The sequence below is a fragment of the Oncorhynchus gorbuscha genome, linkage group LG07 (genome assembly GCF_021184085.1).
Source record: "Oncorhynchus gorbuscha isolate QuinsamMale2020 ecotype Even-year linkage group LG07, OgorEven_v1.0, whole genome shotgun sequence".
In the NCBI taxonomy this organism is placed as follows: domain Eukaryota; kingdom Metazoa; phylum Chordata; class Actinopteri; order Salmoniformes; family Salmonidae; genus Oncorhynchus; species Oncorhynchus gorbuscha.
Genome location: NC_060179.1, coordinates 30,187,122 through 30,212,707, shown reverse-complemented (window position 1 = coordinate 30,212,707; position 25,586 = coordinate 30,187,122). Strand labels below are relative to the sequence as shown.

The 25,586-nt window shown below is 44.1% G+C and overlaps 1 protein-coding gene across 1 annotated transcript; it reads left to right on the top strand.

Moving 5' to 3' along the window:
• Positions 1–7,036: 7,036 nt before the first annotated feature.
• LOC124039179 (transcription factor Sox-17-alpha-A-like) lies at positions 7,037–9,365 on the top strand. The gene is made up of 2 exons (XM_046355090.1): positions 7,037–7,510; positions 8,008–9,365. The coding sequence occupies exons 1-2, from the start codon at positions 7,222–7,224 to the stop codon at positions 8,898–8,900; spliced, it is 1,182 nt and encodes a 393-aa protein (XP_046211046.1). The 5' UTR covers positions 7,037–7,221; the 3' UTR covers positions 8,901–9,365.
• Positions 9,366–25,586: the final 16,221 nt, after the last annotated feature.

Sequence of the window (25,586 nt, the reverse complement as noted above, 5' to 3'; positions counted from 1 at the left end):
TTAATTTTAGTCCGTATATCCCTGGTCATTTGGCATTTCAACATTTTAAGTTTTTGTTCCTTGCCATTATCCTTTCTGTATATGCACTGTAAAAACAATCATGTGTTTTTTACAGTAAGTTACTGTCAGCCAGTTACTGTCAGACAGTTTTTTACCTGTAAGTTACTGTGATTTTTTTTACAGTATGTTACCGTAAATTCCAAAGAAACTTGGTTTAACAGTACATTAATGTAAACTGAAGAGGAATGGTTTTATATCCTATGAAGCCATATGCTACATGAGTGAAGAAACACCACCATAGTTGCCATGTACTCAGGAAAGTGACTTTGATTATTTTACTTTGCGTTTCCGTCTTATTGTTGCTCGACCCCCTGGAAGTCCACAAAACCAGAGGTTACCACAACTTTAGGTGAAAAGTTTTCAAACATCCTCCTGTTAGCATGACTAAAGGAAGATTGAAAACGTGTCTTGGATCCAGGACTGGGATTAATCAAACAGACAGAGAGTGAAGGCGAGGCGGGGGATGAGGCGGATATGCTCATCTCTGAACTGACCTGTTGAGATAAACAAGTCTAGGTTTAATCACAACTACATCAGCCCAGAGCGATGTGTGTTGTGTGTGTGTGTGTGTGTGTGTGTGTGTGTGTGTGTGTGTGTGTGTGTGTGTGTGTGTGTGTGTGTGTGTGTGTGTGTGTGTGTGTGTGTGTGTGTGTGTGTGTGTGTGTGTGTGTGTGTGTGTGTGTGTGTGTGTGTGTGTGTGTGTGTGTGTGTGTGTGTGTGCATTGGCTGTCTCCTGGTGTGTGGGAGAGAAAAATACTATATTTTGATGGGAGAAGTCATAAAGCCACATTTCCTATACAAGGTGAGGTTCAGAGTCCCCCCCCAGAGGAGTGTGAGAGAGAGTGTGCGAGCATGCATGAGTGTGTTGGGGTGGTAGAAAGGGATGAGAGGGTACCAGAATGAGCCCAGACCGGTAACGATGACAATGTGCCCAAGGAGATTCCCACCTGATTCCCAGCAGATCCCTGACAGATTAAACGCCTTCAGAACAATGAAAAGAGAGTGGAGAGGGTTTACTCTGTGTTGTGCTTGTCTGAGGCACACACATCCACCCCTGCACCCCTTTCCTCAAGGCCTCATGTTCCCAGCATTCCCCTGGGGGGATCTATAGCCCACAACACACACACACACAGCCTTTTGGCTAAGAGGGGGGGGGGTGTATAGTGCTTTCTGAAAGCATTCAAAACCCTTGACTTTTTCCACATTTTGTTAAGTTACAGCCAAATTCTAAAAGTGATTAAATAGTTTTTTCCCTCACCAGTCGACACACAATAATGACATTTGCAAAAAACGTTTTTAGATTTTTTTTGCAAATGTATATAAAAAAAACAGATGACATTTACATAAGGATTCAAACCCTTTACTCAGTACTTTGTTGAAGCACCTTTTTGCAGCGATTACAGCCTCGAGTATTCTTGGGTATATATCTACAAGCGTGGCACTCTTGTATATGGGGAGTTTCTCCCATTCATCACTGCAGATCCTCTCAAGCTCTGTTAAGATGGATCGGGAGCATCGCTGCACAGCTATTTTCTCTTGTTGTCCTATTGGAAGATGAACCTGCACCTCAGTCTGAGGTCCTGAGAGCTCTGAAGTAGGTTTAAATCAAGGATCTCTCTGTACTTTGCTTTGTTCATCTTTCCCTCGATCCTGACTAGTCTCCCAGTCCTTGCCACTGAAAAACATCCCCACAGCATGATGCTGTCACCACCATGCTTCACCGTAGGGACAGTGCCAGGTTTCCTCCAGATGTGACACTTGACAATCAGGCCAAATAGTTCAATCTTGGTTTCATTAGACCACAGAATCTTGTTTCTCATGGTCTGAGAGTCTTTAGGGGCTTTTTTCCAAAATCCAAGCGGGCTGTCATGTGTCTTTTACTGAGGAGTGGCTTCTGTCTGGCTACTCTACCATAAAGGCCTGATAGGTGGAGTACTGCAGAGATGATTGTCCTTCTGCAAGTTTCTCCCATCTCCACAGAGGAATTTTGGAGCTGTGTCCTGAGTGACCATCGGGTTCTTGGTCACCTCCCTGACTAAGGCCCTTCTCCCCTTCATTGCTCAGTTTGGCCAGGTGGTCAACTCTAGGAAGAGTCTTGGTGGTTCCAAACTTCTTCCATTTAAGGCCACTGTGTTCTTGGGGACCTTCAATGCTGCAGAAATGTTTTGGTACCCTTCTCCAGTTCTGTGCCTCGACACAATCCTGTCTCGGAACTCTACCGACAATTGGTTTGGTTTTTGCTCTGACCTGCCTTGTCAACTCTGGGACCTTGAAAGACAAGTGTGTGCCTTTCCAAATCATGTTCAATCAATTGAATCTTCCACAGGTAGACTCCAATCAAGTTGTAGAAACATCTTAAGGATGATCAATGGAAACAGGATGCACCAGAGCTAAATTTCGAGTCTCATAGCAAAGGGTCTGAATGCTTATGTAAATAAGGTCTTTCTGTTTTTGATTTTTTTAGTAAATTTGCAACAATTTCTAAAAAACTGTTTACACTTTGTCGTTATGGGGTATGGTGACTAGATTGATGAGGTATTTTGTTTTTTAATCAATTTTAGAATAAGGCTGTAAGGTAACAAAATGTGGAAAAAGTCAAGGGGTCTGAATACTTTTCGAACGCACTGTATTCAGTGACTTTATTACTTGCCTTTATTTAACAAGGAAAGTCATTGAAAACACACGATCTTTTACAATAACAACATCGACTGGCAGGTATGTCAGTTGAGGACAGAAAGAAAGTAAGATCTTTCTCTTGTTCATTTTCTGATCTGCTTCACACTGAGGTATTGTGGGATTGTGGAGTCCAAACATCGAGGTCACAGGCTTTAACACAGGGAAGTAAGAAAGGAACAGGACCACACTCAACCACCACACCACCTTTCCCATCAGCCATCTGAGCGTAACCTGACCTGAGCACAAGCTTTCATATCTTATATCTGTTTCAATGGAGCAGATTAGTAATGAGATAATAAAAAATAAAAAAACGAAAAAACAAACATAAAAAGTCTAAATACCATAGTCAAACATACATTCACCGATTTGATTACACAATGGAAAGTAAGGATACTGAATCAGCCGGGGTTATTACAGCTTCAGAGAGCTGTGTTCCTACAGTTTAAGGGGCGTCGCAAAATAAAAGAAGATACAGCATGTCATCTTAACTACATGTTGCTTCACAACTCAGCCTTAATGGAGGCTGAGCGTCTGATGGCATTTCATTAGCAACTATGAAGTGGCTTTAATCACCTTAGATTTCTATTTACATACTGGTGATGGAAGAGGGAGAGAGGAGTATGGTGTATGACTGAGAACACCTGTTACATTACATTCTACCCTCTTTAACCTTATCTTCCATCCTCCCCGTTCCCCCTTCCTGCAAGCACCGTCCCCCGTCCCCCCCACCCCTCAGGCAGTTGATAGAGGTAATCATAATTAGACCTAGTCTAAACACTCATAGAATCACAGACTATCACACACATTTATTCTATTCACTTCCTATTGGTCAGTGGTCACTATGTGTGTTTTAGCCTTCATTTATTCATTTGTTTGTTCATTTGTGTTTTCATGTGTTTTTTGTATGTCACTGTTGGAGGGCCTTGAAATTGGAAGAATTGATGTTTCAAAATAGCATAAATGAATATCCACGATACTATTTATTCCAATGAACGAACCATGATGTTTGAACTTGAGTAGTAGGTCCATTGGTAAACCTTTGCCTTTCTATGGCTTTGACTGAGCTCAGGCTCTTAAAGCCTGATAGTGTCTTGGGATCTGAGCAGAGTGCTAACATATATATGCCTTCCGTACCAGTGATTTAAACTAAACATGGCTGCCTCACAACTCAACACAAAGGACTCGGCAATCGCATTGTGCAATTCCCAAGAAAGCCGCCCACAGACATTTATACAGTGAGTCTGGCGACCAGCAGCTCGACAGTGTGTCAGAACTCGCTTGGAAGGCGGACAGTTTGTGCTGCTACGCCAAGGACAGGAAGTGCTTGCGGAGGGACAGGAAGTGCTCACCGCTGCAGTAGCCGTGGCTGGAACTGAGATAATGCCATTGTGTAAGCAAGCCTAGTGACCTCTCCCTGAGCGTGGAGCCCAGAGGCTGGCGTCGAGAGCCCTGGCCCCCACCCAGCCCCAGACTCCCCAGGCACGGGGTGGGGGACACGGGAGGACGGGGGATGGCCGCGGGGCGTGTCGCCTCCTCTTATTGCCCTACTCCCCTCCTCTGGGGGGGACTCTGAGCCTCACCTTGTATAGGAAATGTGGCTTTATGACTTCTCCCATCAAAAGATAGTATTTTTCTCTCCCACACACCAGGAGACAGCCAAGGCATGTATGCACACACACACACACACACACACACACACACACACACACACACACACACACACACACACACACACACACACACACACACACACACACACACACACACACACACACACACACACACACACACACACACACACACACACACACCATGGCTGCTGGCACTCACACATGCAAACACACTCATAGACATATATAAGCATGCACACACACATTTTCAAACTAGTGAGGTTTCAGTCTAGTCTCATGAGACCACGGGGGAAAACCGTATCAGGTCATCAGCTGTAAAATAGACGATGCCAATGTTATAGCACCAGATCCTGTCCGAGCGCACGGACTGTGACAGGGCAAGACCCCTCTAACACCACCGCCTCCAAAAGGGTCAGCCAGTATACTCTGGATCCCCTTGCTATACCGAGACAGGGCACGATGGGGTTGTATAAGCATCTCTCATATTTCTGTCAGCCCTCTTTGACCTGAGAGAGGAAAGGCTCCAGTCTGACATGCTGTATCTAACTGTGTCTACATGGCATGATGGGAACGGCTCGAGGACAGATGAAGAAAAGAAGGGAGCTGGCAGGTTAAGCCCTGCCGTTACTGATAAGGACGCCTGCGGTCTCTGGCTGTTGTTTTGATTCCTGACCACTATGGACACGGCTTGGTTCTCGACTGCTTATTAAAACATTCAAATAGTGTGAGGTGTGTGGGTGGACTGATATTCTGGCTGCAGCTGATTCAGTCAACAGTAGCTCTCTCACCTCACCTCGGGTTCTCTCGGGTCTCATGTAGGCTGCATGGCGATTGGCGACTTTCTACAGTATTGTAGGCGATAGTCAAGGGATCAGCCATGGTTTTATAACAACGTTTTTGTGAGCAGTGGTCATATCTGTAGCAGATGAAAAGAAGAAGTGATTTTTCTGAAGTTTTAAATACTTCCTATATATAGCTTTTTCAGGCTGCTGGACTTCTTTTATTCCTAATTTTAAGCACTGATAAATTACTTTACAAAGTATACACAATTACACACTCTCATTCATCCACCACCAGTGCTTGACTTTGACTGAAAAAGGTACTAGTACTCATTTTGGGTGCCGGTATTGTTTATGTTTAGGTGCAGGAGCTCCACAATACTCTTGAGCTAATATTCTATAAGAGGAACAGGAGCTCAAGAAGTAAAACATTTGAGATGCCAGTACTCAGCTCAGGTGACCAATCACAATAGGGTGGGAGTGCCAATGTGTGGAAGAGAGTAGTGTGTGTAGGGTTTAGGATCCAGAGTGACCAAGGTCACCTGCAACATACTTTTAGTAATATATTAGTGTAATTAAATTCAATCTAATTTAATTACTTGTTTTGACAGTTTCAAGTGTAAAAGACAGGGATATAATGCAGGTAGCCTAGTGGTTAGCCTATTTGGCCAGTAACTTAAAGGTTGCCAGGTTGAATCCCAGAGCTGATAAGGTAAACATCTGTCGTTCTGCCCCTGAACAAGGCATTTAACCCACTGTTCCCCATAGGCCGTCATTGTAAATACAAATGTGTTCTTAACTGACTTACCTAGTTAAATAAAGGTTACATTTAAAAAATAACTTCTGCTAGGGTGAGAGAAACCGATTTGGAGACCGACCATAGCCTTGTTGTCAGATACAACCATGTCATGTTCGACCTTGAAGAATACGGCCCAATAATCACCACTGCCTATGGCCCTTGTGTCCCCTAACTGTGGTCCCAGGTTCTGCACTTCACAGACAACAAAGGCCGATAGATGACTGTTCATTTAATCTATCTCGACTGTTTGCAAATATAGTGTATTCACCAGCATCTCTTATAAGAATTTCTAACCCCTAATTAACGCTTCTTTGAATCAACATAATCTACATCCAGCCTCAGTCAATGGCTGTGAACCCTGGCAGACAGTCTAAAATGATGCTAAAATCTGCGCATTACAAATATAATTATTTCCTTGCGTAAACCTGAACTTCCAGTTACCAAATCCAGCATCTCAATACACAGATGAAAGAGAGTGCGTGTGTATTAGACCTATGTCTGAATAATATATACTTTAGGATAGTTTAAACTTACAGGTGGTATACAGTGATAAGTTATATAAACATGACAAAAAACGTAAACAAATATTTAAAAGGGATGGCATGAGCAATTGAGAACATGTCTCGCAGAACAGCAGCTGAATTCAAATGTTTCTGAAATAAATGACTTTGTAGACTATTCATTATTTAATATTTGCTCAATTAGGCATTATTTTTCCCCTATAGCTCTATAAGTTGATGTATCCAAAACATGTGTGTGGAGTTTATGTCACGAATTCAATGTTCTATTTGAATCATAACTGTAAAACGCACAGTAACACTAGGCCTACACCCACAGTCTTGTATCACATGAAGAAAAAAAAACGAATAAACATTTAAATGAAAATGAAATGTTTAATCCATTCTCTAACAGTGGGCACCTCACATTACACATAGAGGACAATGTGTGGTATCCCGCTCCCAACAAGGCTGGAAGGCAGCAAACTTGAAACGTTTTACACCTCAGGCGTACTGAGCACTCCCACCCTATTGTGATTGGTTGCCTATGCGCTTATAGTATCCCCAACCTCAGAGTAGATAGTCAGTTCTAGTTTAGTCAGCTCCAAGCTATTATCTAACAGTGACGGACATTTTCCACTCAGTTTTGAATCGTTACTATTACTTGCGTTATTAAAACTTTCATTTTATATACCTACACAGCAAGTGACACTTATTTTCTCATTTTATTTACGCGAGTTGCTGCCCGGTTGGTGTCGATAGCCCGAAGGTGAACAGCGATGAGTAGTCCCGATGCGGGTTACGCCAGTGACGATCAGAACCAGGCTAGGTGCGCGATCTCAATCATGATGCCTGGAATGGGACACTGTCACTGGGCAGACCCCCTGAGCCCTCTCGGGGACACCAAAGAGAAGAGCGAGTCCAGCTCCGGGAACCAGAACCGTGGGAAGAATGAGCCGAGGATCCGGAGACCCATGAATGCGTTCATGGTGTGGGCGAAGGATGAGCGCAAGCGGCTGGCACAACAAAATCCAGACCTGCACAATGCGGAGTTGAGCAAAATGTTGGGTAAGGAAACTAAATAGCAATTGATTGTGTAGGCCTGTTACTGACGTGATATTTGTAAAGACCAATGGGAATTTCTTGTTTAGCAAGTATTTCAATAATATTTCATAAGTGATCAAATGCTAGGGAATTTGTATAATTTTAAGCAGTGTGTTACCACGTGGAAGCATACTGCATTTATTCGAGCAGCAATATTCTAAATATTATTTTATGCCTATACTTCCATGATTTTGGTTTGTAAGTAGGCTATTTGCATAGGGCCAAATTATCTTGAAAAAGCACATGATGCTAACGCCCTGCCCTTATTCTGGCCATTGAAATAGTCTAGGTAACTCAAATGAATCAATCACAACAAATGTACGATCAATAATAACACTAATGTTATTTCGAAATTAAAGTTCTGCTGTTACTAAATTGATGATGAGCTATTTTGGAGCGCATCACCAGACTGCATGCCTGATGCCGCTATAACTGACGTGGGCTTTGTTGTTGATCTGTAGGGAAGTCGTGGAAAGCCCTTCCTGTGTCGGAGAAGCGGCCGTTTGTAGAGGAGGCTGAGAGGCTTCGGGTGCAGCACATGCAGGATCACCCCAACTACAAGTACCGACCCCGGAGGAGGAAGCAGGCGAAGAGGATTAAGCGCCTGGACTCCGGGTTCCTGGTCCACAGCATGTCCAACCAGCAGAGCACTTCCCTGGGTGGGGAAGGTAGGGTGTGTATGGAGAGCATGGGTTACCACCATGAGCATGGCTACCAAGTGTCTCCTCAATCCCTCGGCAACTACCGCGAAGCCCAGGCCCTCGGAGGGGCTTCCTACGAATCCTACTGCCTGCCCACCCCCGACACATCTCCGCTGGATGCCGTGGAGACAGACTCCATGTTCTTCCACAGCCACTCTCAGGAGGAGTGCCACATGATGCCCGTGTATGCCTACCACTCTCAGGGGGCAGAGTACCCACCTCAGGACCCTCACTCCAACCACCACACCAACCCCATGCTCCACAGACACCACTCCTCCCCCACAGAGCAGCAGCAAGCCTCCCAGGCTGGCCCCATGCCCCCCACCTTCAACCAACTGGCCATGTACTACAGCCAGCACTGCAGCCCCAGTCACCCCAAGCGACACCCAGGCCATGGGGCAGGACAGCTCTCCCCTCCCCCAGACTCCCAACCCCACCCAGCAGACCAGGTGGAGCAGATGCACCCCTCAGAGCTGATAGGGGAGGTGGACCGCAGTGAGTTTGAGCAGTACCTGAGCTCCTCCAGACCTGGAGACATGACAGGCCTGTCTTATGGGGTGCATGAGGCCAACATGCAGGGACCTGAGAGCCTGATATCCTCTGTGCTCTCTGACGCCAGCACAGTGTACTACTGTAACTACAACAACTCCTAACCTCCTGGCCTGCCCTGTCTGTCAATCACGTCTCTACTACTGCAGCTATTACAGTACATAACCTGACCTCAAATGTCTCTGTTTTCTCTCTATTTCTATTTCTATCTTCTCTCTCTCTCTCTCTATCTCTCCCTCTCTGTCTAGCTCTGTCTTTCTCTTTCATTCTGTTACCATTAAAGGCAAGTGGGAACAGTGGGAACTCTTTAATTTGAGGTTTTAAATGCAGTATGTTATTTTCTTTTTGTGTGAAGGACGTTCAATTTGTGTCACTTTATGAGCTGAGAAGCTATAGGACATTTGAATTGTGATGATGATAGTTTCACACACTGTGCAAAGGGGAAAGCTCCTGAGCAGGAATATAAATACATTTTGTGATAATAAATAATGTATAGTTACTATTTGAAGGTTTTATGTATAGCTGTTTTATACTTTTGCACTTTTAAAAAATAAAGTTTTGAACCAAAATAGATGTTCCCTTCTCTGTTTTTTGGTTTTTAATTACATTACCTCCTCTTTTCATTGTTGAAATACTGTACCACATAGATTATTACAGTATATTCATGCACCTGGGTAGCCATATTTAGTTATTGGTGCAATGTTTTCATATATAGCAACATTTACTTCGTCTGTAGAGGTTATAGATCATGTGTTTAAAGTTATTAATAATCACATTTGTTGAAGCAATAACTTACTTGTATACTGTGTAGACATTAGTGGTAGCCTAGATTAATTTCACAACAATGTAAAAAAGAATCTAACAAATATACACCTTTTTTTTCACGATGGTATCATTGTGGAATGTTGTGGAACAGATCACCTGGCAACTAAGTTCATCCACAGTGGAAGACTCTGGACCGGCTTCCTGCCCTGTTTAGAATAGAGGTGATCTCAGGGTCTGATTTACACATGGCGCCTTGTTTTCACAGTATGGGAATACAGTTTATGTCCCGGACATCCTGTTTCTAAGTGATTTAGTCTCCCCTGATTAATGACAGAGGCCATTAAATTTGAGTATATTTACTACACCCATGCTAGACAATGGAGAGTCATACAATACTAAAAAAATATATACAAATATGTTTTGGTTGCCAAATAAAAGGTATATGTTTAAGTTTTTCAACAGATAGTATATCTATAGCATGGATACATTTAGAAAACAGATAAAGAATATGGACATTTGATGTTGAAAGGATGAGGAAGGTATTATGAAGTGCATCAAGACAATTCAGATGTATTTATAGTTGAACAACTGGGTACCGTTTTATAAATAAAGATGTTCCTTTTTGAAAGGAAGAGGTTCTTCTCCAAGGGGTCAATCCCCCTGACCCCAGAAAACATTTTCAGTGCTCTAGAGGAAGCATGTTCCAAAGCCGTATATTCCTCCACTTTGTTCATGTCCAATGTTTTGAAATCTCTCCCATGTAAAACACAAGCAGAGGTTGGAGCTCAAGGTTATTCCCTGTACTTCCCACACTCATAATGATGCTCTCTTTTTAGAGATTTTAAATCTTCAAGAACAATAAAAGGCTTGTTTTAAACATATGGATAAACCATATCCGAGTGCGGGGGACTTGCTCTGTCCCGGTCCTATTTAATTAATCTAATTTGTTACGCATATGACTGCCATTTTCTCTTGATACTGTAATACATAAGTACTACCCCAAACACACACACACAAAACACAGATAGGCAAATGTTTCGCCCAACAGGTGAAACATTTGCAACCCCGCCCCCCTTCATAACATGTGACACACTTCCCTTTGGGCTAGACTGGAGAATCCAGTCTAATTGGTGTGAATCTGTGTAAATTCAGTCTGCAGCTGGGTTTAGCTCTGTTGGGATAGCTAATGGCATAACCGACCAGCTCAGACCATTATCCCCACTGCAAGATCAACAGAGTGGGTGGGGGGGGGGGGGGTCACCTGCACAGACTGGGAGTGGGATGGTTTGGGGGGGAGCAGGAAAATGGGCAGGAAAATGGATAAGAAAAGACAGAGAGAGAGAGCGAGAGAGGGCGAGAGAGAGAGAGAAAACAAGACAGAGAACACACTGATAGACGTACCCTACAGTCCAAGGAAGAGTGGCTTTATGTGGTGCTCCTAGGAGAGGTGGTGAAGTCTCCTGAGGCCTATCTGACAGTGAGTGGCCGGCCAGGCCGGGAAGGGGAGGGAGGGGAGTAGTCAGGGAGATTACCTCTAGGCTCGGCCGGGCGGCTCCCTACTTTAACACAGGAGCACTTAATCACAGCAATGCACTAATCTTACCTCAGGTAGCTAGCTGCCTTTCACAAATACAGCTTTATTCAAACACTAAGAACTTTGGAAATATGGCTTTATTTACCACAAACATGGTAAAACAAGTTTCATCCACTCACAGATAAAGTCACAAACAGCTTTAATCAGTACAGAACATAAATAAATAGATACCCCAATACCTGACACAACTTAACACTGTTGAAAATCCTCTGTCTCTGTATTGTAACAGACAGAAGAGACCCATGTTATGTCTTATGAATAACATTTGCCTTGAATAATCTGGCTTTGCCCTAAGCCTCCAATTGAGTATTTGGTAAAGGTTCCTATGACAACAAAAACACACAAAACAAAATAACGAGATACAATCTATTAATCTGAACAACAATCAAAGCAAAACCTGCATACTTTAAGTCATAACTGGCACCCAGGAAGACAGAGAACATGCAAGAGCAAAATCAAAGCAGTTCCCTGCAAACTATTCTTGGTCATGAACAGTTGGAATATTTAGGTTGTGCAATTAAATCACATTAAAAAAAGGAAAGTAAGAGAAAGAAAGGACAGTAAAACTGATAGTAAGCAACCCTGGCTGCCAATGAAGTCAATAATAGTGGATTGCATATACAGAATGTGAGACAGCTGCAGACACAGAGGAGGGTGTGTCTGTTCCCTGTCTAAACCAGGGTTTGGGGTGGAGGGATGTTCTATAATCCCAGGCAAATGCCCTCCTTCTCGGGGACTGATCGGTTTCATAGCCCCTGCCTGTCAGAACGACCAGGGTCCAGTTGTGTTGCCACTAAATAAAGTCCACATCAAGTCAATCTCTGTTCCATGCAGTGATTCAATCGTTTAGTTTTTCTTCTGATTCTGCCCCTTGCCTTGTCTCATACGGTTATAAATAGCTCTCACAGGAGTGGGTGTGGGTGGTGAAGAAACATAATGTGGGTCCCTCTCCTTTTGACATGACCTCAGTTACTATATCAGTGATTCGCTGAGTGGTTCTACAGCACCATTTTCAGAGACATTAAGAGTATCCTTACAATTTACTTTTATACAGTTTTTTCTATACACCTTTTATAGAGTTATGCTATATGAATGCACTCATTTCTGCCTGAAGGAAAAGGGGAAATGTCAACATGATCAAACCAGTAAATACTACCACTAAAATAAATAAAATGTTAACAGCAGAGCACACACTGTGAATGTATATACTGTACATTAAACATTTAGCTCTTGGCTCTTGGCTTATTTGCCATAGGAAGAAAGGGATTGAGGTGGGGGTATGGGGAGGCGAGGCTGTGGTAGAGCCCACAAATAACTGGTGGTAGTGTTGATGTTCGTTCCCAGTATCTTTTCTTCACAGCTACCCCCTGTACGTCAAGGCCTCAAATACTTAAGGAAAACCTCAGGAAATATTATCAGAGATCAATTTTGTACCCCTGTGCATGTCTGTCAACAGACATTATATTGACAAACAGTGACTACTAACTTTTACCAGTAATATGATGGGTTCAGCACAGTGGCGGTTGGTACCATTTTAGATGAGGGAGGGTGGTTATTTTTTAACGAACATGGCCTTATGTCTATTACAGCATATTGGATGACTGTGTCATGTTTTGTCATTGGTTATCATGTCTTGTCTCTGTGCTTCCCTTCTATTCGTTTCCCTCTGCTGGTCTTATTAGGTTCTTTTCCTCTTTCTATCCCTCTCTCCCCCTCCCTCTCTCCCTCTCTCGCTCTCTCTCTCTATCGTTCCGTTCCTGCTCCCAGCTGTTCCTCATTCTCCTAACTACCTCATTTACTCTTTTCACACCTGTCCCCTATTTTGCCCTCTGATTAGAGCCCCTATTTCTCCCTCTGTTTTCCGCTTCTGTCCTTGTCGTATCCTTGTATGAGGTTCGCTGTTCTGTGTCCTTGTCTCGCCCTGTCGTGTTTTACCTTCTTCAGATGCTGCGTGTGAGCAGGTGTCTAGGTCTGCTACGGTCGGTGCCTTCCCGAAGCAACCTGCAGTCTATGGTCGAGTCTCCAGTCAGTCCTCTCTACTGACGAGTGGATTTCAGTTTTCCTGTTTTGTTTTCACCTTGATATATCCAGGATTATCACTTTTGTCAAATACTGGAATAAAGACTCTATTTTCGTTAAGTCGCTTTTGGGTCCTCATTCACCTGCATAACAGAAGGCTCCGACCAAGAATGGACCCAGCGACTACGGATTCTCGCAACACTGCCGTCGAGATCCAGGGAGCAATGCTCGGCAGACACGAGCAGGAATTGTCTGCTGCTCGTCATGCCGTTGAGACCCTGGCCGCTCAGGTTTCCGACCTCTCAGGACAGTTTCAGAGTCTTCGTCTCGTGCCACCAGCTACTTCCTGGTCTTCCGAGTCTCCGGAACCTAGGGTTAATAACCCACCATGTTACTCTGGGCAGCCCACTGAGTGCCGCTCCTTTCTCACCCAGTGTGATATTGTGTTCTCTCTCCAACCCAACACATACTCAAGAGAGAGAGCTCGGATTGCTTATGTCATTTCACTCCTTACTGGTCGGGCTCGAGAGTGGGGCACAGCTATCTGGGAGGCAAGGGCTGAGTGTTCTAACAATTATCTGGACTTTAAAGAGGAGATGATACGGGTTTTTGATCGTTCAGTTTTTGGTAGGGAGGCTTCTAGGGCCCTGGCTTCCCTATGTCAATGTGATCGATCCATAACGGATTACTCTATAGAGTTTCGCACTCTTGCTGCCTCTAGTGACTGGAACTAGCCGGCGTTGCTCGCTCGTTTTCTGGAGGGACTCCACGCTGAGGTTAAGGATGAGATTCTCTCCCGGGAGGTTCCTTCCAGCGTGGACTGTTTGATTGCACTCGCCATCCACATAGAACGACGGGTAGATCTTCGTCACCGAGCTCGTGGAAGAGAGCTCGCGTTAACGGTGTTCCCCCTCTCCGCATCGCAACCATCTCCTCCCTCCGGCTCAGAGACTGAGCCCATGCAGCTGGGAGGTATTCGCATCTCGACTAAGGAGAGGGAACGGAGGATCACCAACCGCCTTTGCCTCTATTGCGGTTCTGCTGGACATTTTGTCATTTCATGTAGAGTAAAAGCCAGAGCTCATCAGTAAGCGGAGGGCTACTGGTGAGCGCTACTACTCAGGTCTCTCCATCAAGATCCTGTACTACCTTGTCGGTCCATCTACGCTGGACCGGTTCGGCTGCTTCATGCAGTGCCTTGATAGACTCTGGGGCTGAGGGTTGTTTTATGGACGAAGCATGGGCTCGGAAACATGACATTCCTCTCAGACAGTTAGGGAAGCCCACGCCCATGTTCACCTTAGATGGTAGTCTTCTCCCCAGTATCAGATGTGAGACACTACCTTTAACCCTCACAGTATCTGGTAACCACAGTGAGACCATTTCCTTTTTGATTTTTCGTTCACCTTTTACACCTGTTGTTTTGGGTCATCCCTGGCTAGTATGTCATAATCCTTCTATTAATTGGTCTAGTAATTCTATCCTATCCTGGAACGTTTCTTGTCATGTGAAGTGTTTAATGTCTGCTATCCCTCCTGTTTCTTCTGTCCCCTCTTCTCAGGAGGAACCTGGTGATTTGACAGGAGTGCCGGAGGAATATCATGATCTGCGCACGGTCTTCAGTCGGTCCAGAGCCAACTCCCTTCCTCCTCACCGGTCGTATGATTGTTGTATTGATCTCCTTCCGGGGACCACTCCCCCTCGGGGTAGACTATACTCTCTGTCGGCTCCCGAACGTAAGGCTCTCGAGGATTATTTGTCTGTTTCTCTCGACGCCGATACCATGGTGCCTTCTTCCTCTCCCGCCGGAGCGGGGGTTTTTTTTTGTTAAGAAGAAGGACGGTACTCTGCGCCCCTGCGTGGATTATCGAGGGCTGAATGACATAACGGTTAAGAATCGTTATCCGCTTCCCCTTATGTCGTCAGCCTTCGAAATTCTGCAGGGAGCCAGGTTCTTTACTAAGTTGGACCTTCGTAACGCTTACCATCTCGTGCGCATCAGAGAGGGGGACGAGTGGAAAACGGCGTTTAACACTCCGTTAGGGCATTTTGAGTACCAGGTTCTGCCGTTCGGTCTCGCTAATGCTCCAGCTGTTTTTCAGGCATTAGTTAATGATGTACTGAGAGACATGCTGAACATCTTTGTTTTTGTCTACCTTGACGATATCCTGATTTTTTCACCGTCACTCGAGATTCATGTTCAGCACGTTCGACGTGTACTCCAGCGCCTTTTAGAGAATTGTCTCTACGTGAAGGCTGAGAAGTGCGCCTTTCATGTCTCCTCTGTCACATTTCTTGGTTCTGTTATTTCCGCTGAAGGCATTCAGATGGATCCCGCTAAGGTCCAGGCTGTCAGTGATTGGCCCGTTCCAAGGTCACGTGTCGAGTTGCAGCGCTTTCTAGGTTTCGCTAATTTCTATCGGCGTTTCATTCGTAATTTCGGTCAAGTTGCTGCCCCTCTCACAGCTCTTACTTCTGTCAAGACGTGCTTTAAGTGGTCCGGTTCCGCCTAGGGAGCTTTTGATCTCCTCAAGAAGCGTTTTACATCCGCTCCTATCCTTGTTACTCCTGACGTCACTAAACAATTCATTGTCGAGGTTGACGCTTCAGAGGTGGGCGTGGGAGCCATTCTATCCCAGCGCTTCCAGTCTGACGATAAGGTCCATCCTTGCGCTTATTTTTCTCATCGCCTGTCGCCATCGGAACGCAACTATGATGTGGGTAACCGCGAACTGCTCGCCATCCGCTTAGCCCTAGGCGAATGGCGACAGTGGTTGGAGGGGGCGACCGTTCCTTTTGTCGTTTGGACTGACCATAAGAACCTTGAGTACATCCGTTCTGCCAAACGACTTAATGCACGTCAAGCTCGTTGGGCGTTGTTTTTCGCTCGTTTCGAGTTCGTGATTTCTTATCGCCCGGGTAATAAGAACACCAAGCCTGATGCCTTATCCCGTCTCTTTAGTTCTTCTGTGGCTTCTACCGACCCCGAGGGGATTCTTCCTGATGGGCGTGTTGTCGGGTTGACTGTCTGGGGAATTGAGAGACAGGTTAAGCAAGCACTCACTCACACTGCGTCGCCGCGCGCTTGTCCTAGTAACCTTCTTTTCGTTCCTGTTTCTACTCGTCTGGCTGTTCTTCAGTGGGCTCACTCTGCCAAGTTAGCTGGCCACCCCGGCGTTCGGGGTACGCTTGCTTCTATTCGCCAGCGGTTTTGGTGGCCTACTCAGGAGCGTGACACGCGCCGTTTCGTGGCTGCTTGTTCGGACTGCGCGCAGACTAAGTCAGGTAACCCTCCTCCTGCCGGTCGTCTCAGACCGCTTCCCATTCCTTCTCGACCATAGTCTCACATCGCCTTAGACTTCATTACCGGTCTGCCTTCGTCTGCGGGGAAGACTGTGATTCTTACGGTTGTCGATAGGTTCTCTAAGGCGGCACATTTCATTCCCCTCGCTAAGCTTCCTTCCGCTAAGGAGACGGCACAAATCATCATTGAGAATGTGTACAGAATTCATGGCCTCCCGTTAGACGCCGTTTCAGACAGAGGTCCGCAATTCACGTCACAGTTTTGGAGGGAGTTCTGTCGTTTGATTGGTGCTTCCGTCAGTCTCTCTTCCGGTTTTCATCCCCAGTCTAACGGTCAAGCAGAAAGGGCCAATCAGACGATTGGTCGCATATTACGCAGCCTTTCTTTTAGAAACCCTGCGTCTTGGGCAGAACAGCTCCCCTGGGCAGAATACGCTCACAACTCGCTTCCTTCGTCTGCTACCGGGCTATCTCCGTTTCAGAGTAGTCTGGGGTACCAGCCTCCTCTGTTCTCGTCCCAGCTCGCCGAGTCCAGCGTTCCCTCCGCTCAGGCGTTTGTCCAACGTTGTGAGCGCACCTGGAGGAGGGTCAGGTCTGCACTTTGCCGTTACAGGGCGCAGACTGTGAGAGCCGCCAATAAACGTAGGATTAAGAGTCCTAGGTATTGTCGCGGCCAGAGAGTGTGGCTTTCCACTCGTAACCTTCCCCTTACGACAGCTTCTCGCAAGTTGACTCCGCGGTTCATTGGTCCGTTCCGTGTCTCCCAGGTCGTCAATCCTGTCGCTGTGCGACTGCTTCTTCCGCGACATCTTTGTCGCGTCCACCCTGTCTTCCATGTCTCCTGTGTCAAGCCCTTTCTTCGCGCCCCCGTTCGTCCCCCCCCCCCCGTCCTTGTCGAGGGCGCACCTATTTACAAGGTACGGAAGATCATGGACATGCGTTCTCGGGGACGTGGTCACCAGTACTTAGTGGATTGGGAGGGTTACGGTCCTGAGGAGAGGAGTTGGGTTCCATCTCGGGACGTGCTGGACCGTTCGTTGATTGATGATTTCCTCCGTTGCCGCCAGGGTTCCTCCTCGAGTGCGCCAGGAGGCGCTCGGTGAGTGGGGGGGGTACTGTCATGTTTTGTCATTGGTTATCATGTCTTGTCTCTGTGCTTCCCTTCTATTCGTTTCCCTCTGCTGGTCTTATTAGGTTCTTTCCCTCTTTCTATCCCTCTCTCCCCCTCCCTCTCTCCCTCTCTCGCTCTCTCTCTCTATCGTTCCGTTCCTGCTCCCAGCTGTTCCTCATTCTCCTAACTACCTCATTTACTCTTTTCACACCTGTCCCCTATTTTGCCCTCTGATTAGAGCCCCTATTTCTCCCTCTGTTTTCCGCTTCTGTCCTTGTCGTATCCTTGTATGAGGTTCGCTGTTCTGTGTCCTTGTCTCGCCCTGTCGTGTTTTACCTTCTTCAGATGCTGCGTGTGAGCAGGTGTCTAGGTCTGCTACGGTCGGTGCCTTCCCGAAGCAACCTGCAGTCTATGGTCGAGTCTCCAGTCAGTCCTCTCTACTGACGAGTGGATTTCAGTTTTCCTGTTTTGTTTTCACCTTGATATATCCAGGATTATCACTTTTGTCAAATACTGGAATAAAGACTCTATTTTCGTTAAGTCGCTTTTGGGTCCTCTTTCACCTGCATAACAGACTGTCATTCATATTCCATTCACCCAGCTCAATGTAACATCAATAGGGTTAGGCTACTACATGATACTCAAATTTACCCTGTACCCATTATGAGGTTGCTACAACGCCAATGAATTAAAGTTTACAACGTAGGTGCACAGGTCGAGAGAATTTTGAGTAATCAAGGTGACAGGCAGTGACACATTCAATACCGTATTGCACACTCTTGCCTGCATCTAGCTGATCTAGGGTGCGATCATTAGTCCAACAGCAAACTATAGTTTCTACTGGACATATTCAGGTATGGTTATCCCTGTTTTGTTACGTTTGCTTCCATTTAAGATACATTTTTCAAAACAATCGGCGTAATGAATACACCCCTGATCACACAGTTCACTTTCATAGCAGCCACATACAAACAGCTCATGAACAGTATATATAATTCCTTCTCGCGTCTATCTACACGTTCTACTCCTCTCACCTTTTCCCTTCGCATGTGGACTTCAGTGCACAAGACATCAGCTGTCTGTGACCAGCTACTAGAACTAATGAGTTTGTAAAACCGCTACAATCATGCAGTACAGTGTACAGTCAGCAGCAAGCAGTTTAGCAGTTACACCAGCAGGCCCCGGTGGTAATACATTTTTTAAAAACAAAAGCTTACCTTGACTTGGAAGAGTTCCCGTGTTGGATAGCCATAGTCAGCTAGCTAACATAGCATTTCTCTCTGTTTGAGCCAGATGTTTAAGTAGGCTAAACTATCTAGCTCCATTTGATGCTAGCTAAGTAAGTGAAAGTGAGTAAATATATACTACAAAATACAGCTAGCTCTCTCACTCTCTCTCTCTCTTGCTTCTCCTTAATTTTGGAAGAAAACTGTTCAGCTATTGCCTTTCTCTGTTTGAGTCAACTACTCACCACATTTTATGCACTGTAGTGCTAGCTAGCTGTAGTTTGTGCTTTCAGTACCAGATACATTCTCTGATCCTTTGTTTGGGTGGACAACATGTCAGTTCATGCTGCAAAAGCTCTGATAGGTTGAAGGACGTCCTATGGAAGTTGTCATAATTACTGTGTAAGTCAAATCAAATGGAATCAAATGTTATTCGTCACATGCGCCGAGTACAACAGGGGTGGACCTTACCATAAAATGCTTCCTTACAAGCCCTTAACCAAAAATGCAGTTGAAGAAACAGAGTTAAGAAAATATTAGCTAAATAAACTAAAGTAAAAAAATGTCAAATACAAAGTAACACAAGAAAATTACATAACAATAATGAGGCTATATACAGGGGGTACTGGTACTGAGTCAATGTGCGGGGGTGGTTAGTCGAGGTAATTTGTAAAGTGACTATGCATAGACAATAAACAGTGAGTAGCAGCAATGTAAAAACAAAGGGGGGTTCATTGATTAATGACCATTTGATTAATTGGTGGCCATTTGATTAATTGTTCAGCAGTCTTATGGCTTGGGGTAGAAGCTGTTAAGGAACCTTTTGGTCCTAGACTTGGCACTCCGGTACCGCTTGGCGCTCCGGTACATCACTGGGGCCAAGCTTCCTGACATCCAGGACCAATATTCTAGGCAGTGTCAGAGAGAACAGTCTATGACTTGGGTGACTGAGTTTTTGACAATTGTTTGGGCCTTCCTCTGACACTGCCTAGTATATAAGTTCTGGATGTCAGGAAGCTTGGCCCAGTGATGCACTGGGCCATACGCGCTACCCTCTGTAGCGCAGATGCCGAGCAGTTCCCATATGTAGCGGTGATGCAACCATCGATGGTGCAGCTGAGGAACCTTTTGCGGATCTGGGGACCCATGGCAAATCTTTTCAGTCTCCTAAGGGGTAAAAGGTGTTGTTGTGCCCTCTTCACAATTGTCTTGGTGTGTTTGGGCCATGGTAGTTTGTTGGTGATGTGGACACCAAGAAACTTGAAACTCTCGACCCTCTTCACTTCAGCCCCGTCGGTGTTAACGGGGACCTTTTCGGCCGTCCTTTTCCTATAGTCCACGATCAGCTCCTTTATTTTACTCACATTGAGGGAGAGGTTGTAGTCCTAGCACCTCACTGCCAGGTCTCTGACCTCCTCCCTTTAGGCTGTATCATCGTGGTTTGTTATCAGGCCTACCACTGTTATGTCGTCAGCAAACTTATGATTGTAATGGTGTCGTGCGGGGACTAAGCACGCACCCCTGAGGGGCCCCAGTGTTGAGGATCAGCGTGGCAGATGTGTTGTTACCTACCCTTACCAACTGGGGGTTGGCCCGTCAGGAAGTCCAGGATCCAGTTGCAGACGGCGATGTTTAGTCCCAGGGTCTTTAGCTTAGTGATGAGCTTTGTGGGCACTATGTTGTTGAATGCTGAGCTGTAGTCAATGAACAGGATTCTTCCTTTTTTCCAGGTTGGAAAGGGCAGTGTGGAATGCGATTGAGATTGCGTCATCTGTGGATCTGTTGGAGCGGTATACGAATTGGAGTGGGTCTAGGCTAGGATTTCCGGCATGATGGTGTTGATGTGATCCAATACCAGCCTTTCAAAGCATTCATGGATAGCAACGTGAGTGCTATGGGGAGGTAATAATTTAGGCAGGTGACCTTCACTTTCTCGAGCACAGGGACTATGGTTCTCTGTTTGACACATGTAGGTATTACAGACTCAGTTAGGGAGAGGTTGAAAATGTCACTGAAGACACTTGGTCTGCGCATGCTTTGTGTACGCATCCTGGTAATCCGTCTGGCCCTGTGGCTTTGTGAATGTGGACCTGTTTAAAGGTCTTGCTCACATCGGCTAAAGAGAGCTTGTTCACACAGTCATCTGGAACAGATGGTGCTCTCATGCATGCTTCAGTGTTGCTTGCCTAAAAGCTAGCATAAAAGGCATTTAGCTCGTCTGGTAGGCTCGCATCACTGGGTAGCTCGCGGCTGGGTTTCCCTTTGTGATCCATAATATATTTCAACCCCTCCCGAATCCGGAGGATAGAATTATGGTCAGAATTGCCAAATGGAGGGTGAGAGAGAACTTTGTATGCATCTCTTTGTGTGGAGTAAAGATGCTCTAGAGTTTTTTCCCCCTCTGGTTGCACATGTGACATGCTGGTAGAAAGTCTTTGGAAGGGGGTGCGAGCCATGAGCCTCCTAGGTTTTATATTGTAGTCAATGTACTCAGAGGAGGATAGAAGCTAGCTGCTTCCAGCTACACTATGGTGCTAGCCTACAGAGTGCTGCTGAGGCTACTGTAGACCATTGCAAAACATTGTGTTTTAATCAATTGTTTGGTGACGTGAATATATTTCGGATATTTTAATCTGAAAATCATACCTTTTTTAATGTTTCACTATTTTAAAAAAAAAGGAAATTCATTGAGGAGGATGGTTCACCATAACCAGGAATAAAATACAGTGATTTTATTTCATAAACAATTGTGCTTTGAATAGAACCACCCATAAAGGTACAAATCACTGAAAGTATTTATTTCTAAAAAAAAAATAATTTCATACGAAAAACATTTTAATTTTATAATAATTTGAAATTTAGGTATAATGAAAGTAACTGATATTTAAAATATATTAATCGATATTAAATAAGTTTTTTATCATAATTATTTATTTTGATAATAGGCATACTAATAAAACCAGAACATTAAAAAAATCCAGCAAAGAACATTTCAATTGAAAAACGAATTTGGTGGACTTTGATATAGTGCTTAGTGGCAGTGATAATATGATTAAAGTGGACCATTGTGTTTTATTTCTGTGGATCTTTGAATATTTCCGAGAGCACCTGTCCACACTTCCTCGCCCCAATGACTCCTGTTTGCTCTATCCATGAAAGATAGGCTGGGAACATCCTCCATCCGAGAGGAAACCTTGTTCTATAAAATTCACACCGCTCTTCCTATTTTGGGATCACCGGTAGGATTTCCTAAAAAAGAACTTTAAAAAAAAAAACGTGAAAATAAAATCTAAATAGAGTGAGAGAGGTCAGAGTGTCATGACCTGGGTCAGGCCCCTTTGTTGTGTGTGTGTGTGTGTGTGTGTGTGTGTGTGTGTGTGTGTGTGTGTGTGTGTGTGTGTGTGTGTGTGTGTGTGTGTGTGTGTGTGTGTGTGTGTGTGTGTGTGTGTGTGTGTGTGTGTGTGTGTGTGTGTGTGTGTGTGTGTGTGTGTGTGTGTGTGTGTCAGTTCAGGTGCAATATTAAAAACACTGTTGTAGGATAAACAACAAGGAACTAGACTCACACCAAGTGCTGAGAACGCCAGTAACATGACTTACCCACACTGGTACATCTGCAACAACAGATAGTCCCAAGCTGCCATTATTCTTTTCTCACTTTGACATCTGTGGCATAGGTATGTCGCCTATACTTTTATGCTTGGTAGCTAAAAACCTCCGTTACACATTATTGTTCAAGGACTATCTTACTAATAATAACTTATAACAGTATTATTCAAGTTCAAGGGTTTGAATTGAAATATAACAAATTCATTAAATCAAAATGTGCTACTAGGTTTCTCCACAGTATTGAATTAATAGTGAATATATGTTAGGTCTGTCTTCTGTTTTTTTAGCATCCACATTAGGCCTTTTTTAGAGTGTGTCCTACACAGGAAAGTAAGTCTCCATTTATGTTTTGGAGCTACTATAAGCTTCAAACAAATTATAAACACACTGTGTCATTAGAATAGCAAACAGTTTACTTCCAGTTCCCCAAGAGCAGACGGCGGGTTCCTCCCTTTTTCAAGTACAGTCTCCTTTCCAGTATCCAGGCCTAGTGTATTATTATCCATAAATTGACACCCATTCAAAAGGCATTAAGCTACTGAAAGGCTACTCTCATCCTGCTTTCTCAGATGTGTCTACATGCAATTCGTTTTATGTTTATAGTTCTATATAATTAATATAATATTGTGCCGTTTTTTTGCACCAGCAAATTCATCTTTCTGAATCCCTTTTCAAATAAAGTTAGGAGCTGAACTAAAATACATTTTTTTTTAAATCCCTCCAGAGGGCAGTCTTGCGTAGTTTGTCAGCGCAGCAGCCTTTCAACGGAACCTTTCTACACCGTGAGGTGCAGCTGCTGATTATATTACCTACATCTTAGCACTTTGCAAAAATGATTAGTGTGTCACCAAACTCCATCCTTAGCAAATGGTTCACTTACAATTTGAAATGGGAAGGTTACACAGGACAGCAAAACTCTTTTTATTTTCACTCGAAATTCAGCAGTCTGCCTAAATTAATCGACGTTTTCCTAATCCACACACGGTGACAATTGAGCAGTACATACTTATGTTGTTTTCTCGACCTAGACATTCTGAGAGGGTGGGTCGGTATTTGACTAACTGGCTAATTGTATTAGCCGTGTTAGCCTAGGCTACTACTAATAATAGCAAAAACAATGAGCACACTATTTTCACTCCCAAGACATAGCTTGGGAGAATCAACTAAAATGTCGCACTTGACTATTGTATGGTTGTTGTAGTAGTAATAGGCTAGAAGTAGGCCAGGCTATATACTATGTTGTCACTGGTTGTTGTTGAGCATTTTGTCTTCAGGCTCTGTATGACTGGCAAATGACACCAAATGTTGTCTCATTTGTAATGTGGATGCTACCATAATTACAGATAATCATGAATGAATTGTGAATAAAGATGAGTGAAAAAGTTACAGAAGCATACATATCATACCCCCCATGATCTTTGTGCATCTGTGACTTTCTCACTCAACAATATTTGCGATGCATTCATGATTATGCATAATTCTGGAAGCATCCACATTAATGTAGAAGTATTAATACACATATGATATTCTTATTCGCAAACCAAATGACTCCAAAATGACACAATACATTATTTACCATTCATTTATATTGGGCAAAAACATAATCTGAAACAACCAAAACAAACTGCAAATACATCCAGCAAGTTTGTAGAGTCACAAGCTTAATGTAGTCATTGTGTGCATGGAATATATTGTACCAAATACTAAACTTTTGACAAAATATAACACACTATAAGTGCATTTGTCCAAGTACTTATGACACCTTCATAGGGGGACTAGATACACAAAGTGCATTCATTTCTAAATGGTAAAACAGATATGTATGAAAATACCCTCGAATAAAAGGTTACTTTCTGTACTGTTGCCTCATAAAACATTTGATCTCAAATCCAAAATGCTGGAGTATAGAGCCAGATTAAAAGTTTTACCTTCTCTGTCCAAATAAATATGTAGGCGAGTGTATGTGTCACATGGTCTGACGTCAGGGCCGGGAGGTGTGAAGGTAACGTTGTGATTTGCAGACACATAGTTGGAAGGTAAGGGAGAGAACCAGCACGTGAACACCAGTGGGTCCTATTTGGAGCATGCTAGAGAGGGAGGGGTATCCTTGGCCCTGTAATCCCCAGCACGGCTCACTGTTTGGTCACGACAATACAGGATCACCATTTCGTTTTAGACTTCCCCATATGTGCTCTATTTGCATAGATCTGAAAAGTGATTTTGTTTTTGTAAGGCATTCCTACAGGGTGATTTCATTCTCTGCTGTTGTGTGCATACAGATGTAAGAACTTAATTGGATCACTTTTTTGTTGCTGAGGATTTACATACAATTACTGAAAACCCGTACTAACACGCAGTTATATTAACAGTATTCCACTTTTCATGTAGCCTCATTTTGACCAGCTAATAGCCTGACCACCGATAAAGCAACAAATACAGGTCAAATTAAAATCTTACACCTGTATGCTGTTTCATGTTCATGTTGGAACAGGGGTGTTAAGAAATCAGTGAGAAAGATGGAGAGAGATACAGAGGAGAGGAGGGGAGAGAAAGAGCCGAGGGGTAGAGGAGAGGCAGGAGAGTGTGTATGTGTTTGTTCGTGAATGTGTATGATTTAATTGAGTGTTGTGGGCTGACTGTACAGTAGGCTACAGTTTGATGGGATAAAGCCTGAATGGCTTCAATGTAATTACATCACATTTCCCTATGTATATGTAGTCTGATCAATCATAGCTTATTGTCCTGGTATCTATACAGGATGGTAAATCACTCATAGAAATGGGCAGTAAATATCCTGCATGTACTCTGTATGAGGTCGTTTAGTATATTTCCAGGCTTTGTCCAGCCCTCTGTTTCCCTGTATATTGTAGAACAGAAACTCCGATGCAGATAGTAGTTATGGCTGTAAGATTTATGAACAGTCCCGGTGTAGTTGTGTAGATAGTTTACAATGTATTGTTCAGGTTTTAATCTGTACTGATTAGCACTCACTTCCTTGAATGACTGGAGAATGACTTCTGAAGACGTCGTTTTCTACGTGAAAACTGCACATTGCTTTGTCATAACACTGTATGGAAGAGTACAAAAAATATATACTTTTTTTTGTAATTATACAAATTCAGCAAGAAACAAAAGGAAATCATGTTTTAAAATATATATAAAATAT